General features: G+C 30.7%; 1 protein-coding gene across 1 annotated transcript; it reads right to left on the bottom strand.

Moving 5' to 3' along the window:
• Positions 1-274: 274 nt before the first annotated feature.
• LOC125852948 (cysteine-rich and transmembrane domain-containing protein WIH2-like) lies at positions 275-2,252 on the bottom strand. The gene is made up of 3 exons (XM_049532633.1): positions 2,073-2,252; positions 1,754-1,952; positions 275-603 (listed from the first exon to the last, which is right to left on the bottom strand). Exons 1-3 carry the CDS (start codon positions 2,122-2,124, stop codon positions 558-560), a joined length of 297 nt encoding a protein of 98 aa, XP_049388590.1. The 5' UTR covers positions 2,125-2,252; the 3' UTR covers positions 275-557.
• Positions 2,253-6,308: the final 4,056 nt, after the last annotated feature.

The following is a 6,308-nucleotide window of genomic DNA, read 5'->3' as shown; positions in this document are numbered from 1 at the left end:
TGGCAACACGCTAACCCTACTAACCTTCCACCTTAATACTCTCTTAAATTGTATAGGTATCCATTTATATTTGGATATAAACAACAAAAAAATTGCTATCTCACCTACTTTTCTATCTGAATTATCACCAACTATTTATCAAAAATCACACCAGTTAATACTTATTTGATAGTGCCTAGTGTACACTCTCTTATTCGAACAACTTTTGGGTTAACCATCAGGGCTTAACCCAAAAATTGTGTTCGCAACACATTTAATACAACACGAGCATAAATTTGTAACCAAGGCAAGGTACATTGATTAACATATAATATTTGAGGTCCAAAACATATAAAATAAAATAGAATCTCTCACATTGTACATAACCAACCACCTATAATTTGGCAAAACAAACACTTTGGAAGCATTGGAATCTTCAGCACATCAAGATCAAATTATTTATCAAAGTATAGGACAAGACACCAAAGGACAAAACACAGAAAGAAAAAGTCTAAATTATGATATAATTGATTCAATCAACTTTTGCCATCAACACATGGCACAGATCATTTACAGCCTCAAAAGATTGCATCCAAGAGACAGCAACAGCACAGAGCAGCCAAACTGCAAAACATATACAATTGATTATTAGTCCGAATGGAAATTAGAAATACGATAAGTTCAAATACAATGAGAAGTGCTAAAAGAAAAAAGGGCTACTGAAACATCTCGGAATCAAAGACTTAAGGACATTGCTACTGAAGCATCACGGAATCAAGGGTCATTGCCTGACTGGTTCATTGGCACTGTGACAATTTTAAGGTTTGATCAATGGAAAGGAGCATCAATATAGGATATTCCCAGGGTCAATTGATGTTAAACACAAGGTAGAAATGACTAAGGCGGCAGTGTGGATTTCTTTGAGGAACTTAGCTCCAGACGTATTTGGCTAAGAGGTCATTGTTGTCTATAGGAGCAGCAGTTGGAAAACAATAGCTATAGACAAAACAACACAAGTCTAAACCGGCAATTTGAGCAGTGTATGAGCGCAAATTCAGGGAAGAATTTAATGAGAAACATGATATTGTGCAGCAAGTTGAAAATTCCAAGCATGCTACTGGTGATGAATCAGTAGATACAATGAAAACAAGAGATAAAATGAAGGGCACATAAAAAACATTTAGGCATTTGAATTGGCTCTCCTGCTTGTGTTAATGTGCAACACACGAGGGATATTCCATATGCTCAAGCTTCTGCCCCAAAAGGACATTTCTTGTCCAAATTCCTTTGATCTTCTGTCGGCTAAAACTGGTCAAGAAATTCATCCAAACATACCTAGAATGCTTATATCAAATCCAAAGGTCACTAAAACATTCAAAGAAAATCAACAAGGTGATCCTGGATAGCAACATGATGAATCTATGCAGCAATTAAGATCTAGAGGTCTAGCCCCCCTTGCTTCTACTTTCCCCTTTTGATGATCAATTTCTATTTATTTTTTTAAAAAAAAAAAGATCTTTTCAAAATAAACAAGGAAAAACACACACATATGAATAAGTCTCTCGGCAACTTAGTCTACAAAACCCGAGATCATTCCAACCTCACCCAATTCAGTTGACAAAAATCAAATCAATACACACCTTATCATACATGGTCAACTCAATCCAAAAAATCTCAGATCATACAAACCACATCCATACAATTCAACAACACAACTAAATCATAACAAAACATCAATAAAAAACTCTTTTTTCACAAGTGTAAAGATGCATACCATCCTTGCATTAATCCAGTGCTACTAGATTGCTGTTGCTGTTGTTGAGGAGGTGGAGCACCATACTGAGGTGCATACTGTGGAGGTGGATAACCTTGCTGAGGATAACCTTGCTGAGGATAACCCTGTGGTGGATAACCTTGCTGAGGATACCCTGGTGGTGGGTATGCATCTTTTGAGTAACCTTCAGGTGGATAACCTAATTACAAAATTCCCCAAAACCCCATCAGATCTAATCATCAAAACAACATATAAAAACATGAACTTTACCATAAATCATCAAAAAAATTCAGAAAAATATGAAATTGAAGCAATTTACCTTGTGGTGGTGGTACACCAACAGGGGGCTGCTGCTGATTGTAGTAACTCATAATTGAATTTCTGGTTGAAGAGAGTTTTGAGATTTTGCTTAGGCACAAAGAAATAGGGTACGGTGAAGAAGGGATATTTGTTGGGTTTTATTGAGCAAGTCAAACCGGGGACAACAAGGACTAAGCCCAGCATATTCCAAGAAACTCTCCGACTCCTTTGTTACGAGGAATAAAGAATAATTAATATCAAAATTTATTTTTAAATAAGTTTATTTTATATTTTAGCTGAAATTAATTATTGTAAAATTATTTATTCTATTTTTTAATCTTATATTCAAGGTAAAATAACAATTGTGAAATAATTAATTTCAAAATTTATTTCAGAGATAATTTGTTAAACCAAATGAGGCCTTAGTAATTTATTATGTAATCTTTTCCAATGTTGTTATGGTACTAGTAAAGTACCCGTGTGTGATGCGCGTAAAGTGTCAGAAAATTCATTTTCTATATATTACTCTTTTTGTTTATTTTTATTTATCATATACTAGTAGTGGCGACTACTATAGGTATTGGCAGCGATTAATGTTGCCACTAAAAGAGTCTTTTAGTGGCGACTATTATAAGTATTAGCAGCGGCAAATGTTGCCACTAAAACATTCTTTTAGTGGCGACTATTATATGCATTGGCGACGACTAATGTTGCCACTAAAACAATCTTTTAGTGGCGACTATTATTGGTATTAGCGGCGATTAATCTTGTCACTAAAACAAACTATTATATGCATTGGCGACGACTAATGTTGCCACTAAAACAATCTTTTAGTGGCGACTATTATTGGTTTTAGCAGCGACTAATGTTGCCACTAAAATAGACTTTTAGTGGCGACTATTATAGGTATTCACAACGACTAATCTTGTCTTTAAAACAAACTATTAGTGGCGAATATTAGAGGTATTGGCGGCGACTAATGTTGCCACTAAAACATAAACAATAAAGTTTAAAACATATACTCAAAAACAACAATTAATAAAATAAGCATAAATTAATGACTGTAAAAAAAAATTCAGGATCTGTAACAATAGAATGAAACTAAAAGGAAAAAATCAAGCCCACTAAATGTATAGTGTACCCTTTAGAAAATTATTCTCCTCTAGTATCCGAGGTTTAAAGGAATATATTCTCTCAGGATATGACGATTTTATTCACCAGTGTATTGATACAAAAAACAATGGTGAAGTGATTCACTCAACAGAAGCAAAATACACGAATATTTAATTGTACAAAAGAAGAAGAAGAAGTAGTTCAGAATTTTCGGTGTTTTAAAATGAAAAGAAATTTCTCTATTTATAAATAATAAAGGGTAGTGCAAACAAATATTTATTGTGCCTTATCATAAAGGTCACAAATTTTTCGGAAAGGTCACAACCTTCATAAAAGTCACAATTTTTTATAAAAGTCGCAACTCTTCATAAAAGTCACAACTCTTCAAAAACATCGCAACTTTTCATAAAAGAGGAAGGCCAGTTTTGGAAAAAAATAAATTAAAAGGGAATTCTAAATTCTGGTGGCGCCACGCAGGCGGGCCTAAGGTTCTCTTTTTTTTATATATATATATATATATATGATTGACTAGCCATATTCACATAAAAGTAATAAATAAAATAATAATTTTCTATATTAATTAGTGTGTAGATTTAGATTTTAGTTAATGATTTAAAGAATAAGTCATTAATATTGAGAATGAAATAAAAACAAAAAAAAAAAAAGTTTTTCTTGATATGATAAAAGTGGCAATGAAAGTGAAAATCTATTTTTGAAATAACAAGTAAAGAGAATAAAAGGAGTAATAAATTTAATATTTAGAAAATAATTATAGTTAATAATGTAATAAAGATAAATGAGTAATTAAGTTACTTTCAATTTTTTAAACTGAATAAATAAAAATGGACTATCTATTTATAGTATTGTTGACAAAGGAAGTAAAATCTTATATGCTTTGATCAAATTAATTTATTTTACTCCATCATATATTATTGTAGGATTTTGTGTTGCATATATTTTAGAGTTTATTAGTGAATTTATGAAATTACTTATTAGAGTGAGAAAAAAAGTTTATCCAAATTGTCAAATACATATTTCTGTATATATAGCATATAGTAGATGTTTAATATTTTTCAAATTATTTGTTTATTTATTATTTTATATTATAAATTCATTAATAAAAATTCTGACTCCACTCCGTATCGCTATTGAGTTATGGGGAGGAGACGAGAGAGAGTTGCTCGAATGGTAAGCACCCCTCACTTTCAATCTGAAGATTGCGAGTTCGAGTCACCAAAGGAGCAAAAAGGGATGAGAGCTCTTAGGCAGGTTAAGAAAAAAAAAGTTATGGAGAGGGGTGGAGCACCATGACATGTTCTTTCATTCTTATGCATTTCCACTCCAATAGCTTTTGGCAATAAAAGTTTTGATGTTCTCAAAGTCTTAACTATGATTAAGACACTTCAAAAACCACATCTTATTGCAAAATACCTTTTGAAATCTAGCTTAAAAAACAATTAATGTAGCAAGTACAAAATAAAAACAAATTTTAATTAAACGAGTAATAAAATTAGGGTCGATCAGATTTAGTTGGATGAGTTAAAATAAAGTAGAGCAAATTTAGTGATGTGAATCCTTTAAATAGGATGACACTTCTATTTTATTTTATTTTTAAAATCGATTATTTAAATGTTAGTAATAAGTAGCACGAATGTGCACATTATTCATGATGATGATGATGTAAATATAGGTTCAACTATCAATTAGCTTTAATTAATAATATACAACATATAAATGAATACATATTTTTAAGAGTAATTTTGATCCATCTCAAAAGCATCATTTCTTGTAAAAAAGTTTTTTTTTTTCTTCTCAAAGGCACAAGAGAAAAAGCTGTCCACTAATATTTAAAGTCCCTAGACAAAACAAAAGAAATAGCATTATGAAAGAGGATGAGATATAAAGTGATTTTTTTTTTCTCTATCTCATAAAAAGCTTAGATATACAAAAGAAGAAAATGTTATTTTTTTAAATCTGATTTCTCCATTTCAGAAAAGGTATTTGTCCATAAAATATGCCTTTTTAAGTGTGTAACTATACAGATCCACCTATTTTAGCATTCCAACAAAACTTGACTTCATCAATCACTATAAAAAATTGTTAAATTATGGAGGTTTATTTATATGGTCATAAAAAAAAAAATTCAATAAAGACAGGTTAAACATTAATTCCTTCTAGAAACAATCGTTGATCAACTTTTCTTTGAGAGAACTAATAATACAGTGTAGGTCATATCTAAATTAAAAAATCATCAAAAGATGTAAACAATTTGTCAATAACTAATGAAAATAACAAACTAACTAAACATGAAAAGTTTAATAGCTGAAAAAAGCTATGAAATAATTCAAGCATGTTCATAACTAATGAAATTACTAAACTAATTGATCAAACAATTCTTGATTTCTCCAATTATTACATATTGAAACACCTTATATTGTCTTCGACTGAGCAACTTCAATTTATTACCAATCTCGGATTCAACAACTATTGGGTAAAGCCTAAATCATACTCCTTTCCTTCTATCGAAACTGGTTCTTTCTAAATACTAAATTTCTTTTTTTACAAACGTGATAGTGAAAAGTACTCATTATAAAAAATGTATTCATACCTTTTTCTTCAAAAAAATCTGGAAGATAATTTTATGAAAATTCATTAACAAACTCTGAACTTTAATTATTACACACAACACAAAACCATACAACAATTTATGATGGAAGAAATGTTTTTTCCTTTCCTATTGGTCTTCTAATAAACGGTTGATGATCAAATAATTTTATAGTAATGTTTTCCCTTTTTAACACTTTTACGCCCATCTCACGCGGTTACTTCACTTATACCTATAACAACATTGGAAAATATTTTTTTTTTCCTTAGTTCGAAGTTCGCATGAGATTCCGATTAAATTCGAATGGACTATTTTTATAGTAATGTTTTTACTTTTTAACACTTTTGTGCTCGCACGCAATTACTTCACTTATACATATTATGATATAACATTAAAAAATACTTTTTTGTTTTTTTAATTCGAAGTTCGTATGAGAGTCCGATTAAATTTGAATTGGCTCGGAAAAAGATTTCGTAGTAAAATCAAATTAGGATTTCTTGGAATTCGCTTTTTTGCTGGTCCTCGGTGTCTCCACTT

This window comes from Solanum stenotomum, unplaced genomic scaffold (genome assembly GCF_019186545.1).
Source record: "Solanum stenotomum isolate F172 unplaced genomic scaffold, ASM1918654v1 scaffold6733, whole genome shotgun sequence".
Classification (NCBI taxonomy): Eukaryota; Viridiplantae; Streptophyta; class Magnoliopsida; order Solanales; family Solanaceae; genus Solanum; species Solanum stenotomum.
Note: the sequence above shows the minus strand (reverse complement) of the source record. Positions and strands in the feature narration are given on the sequence as shown.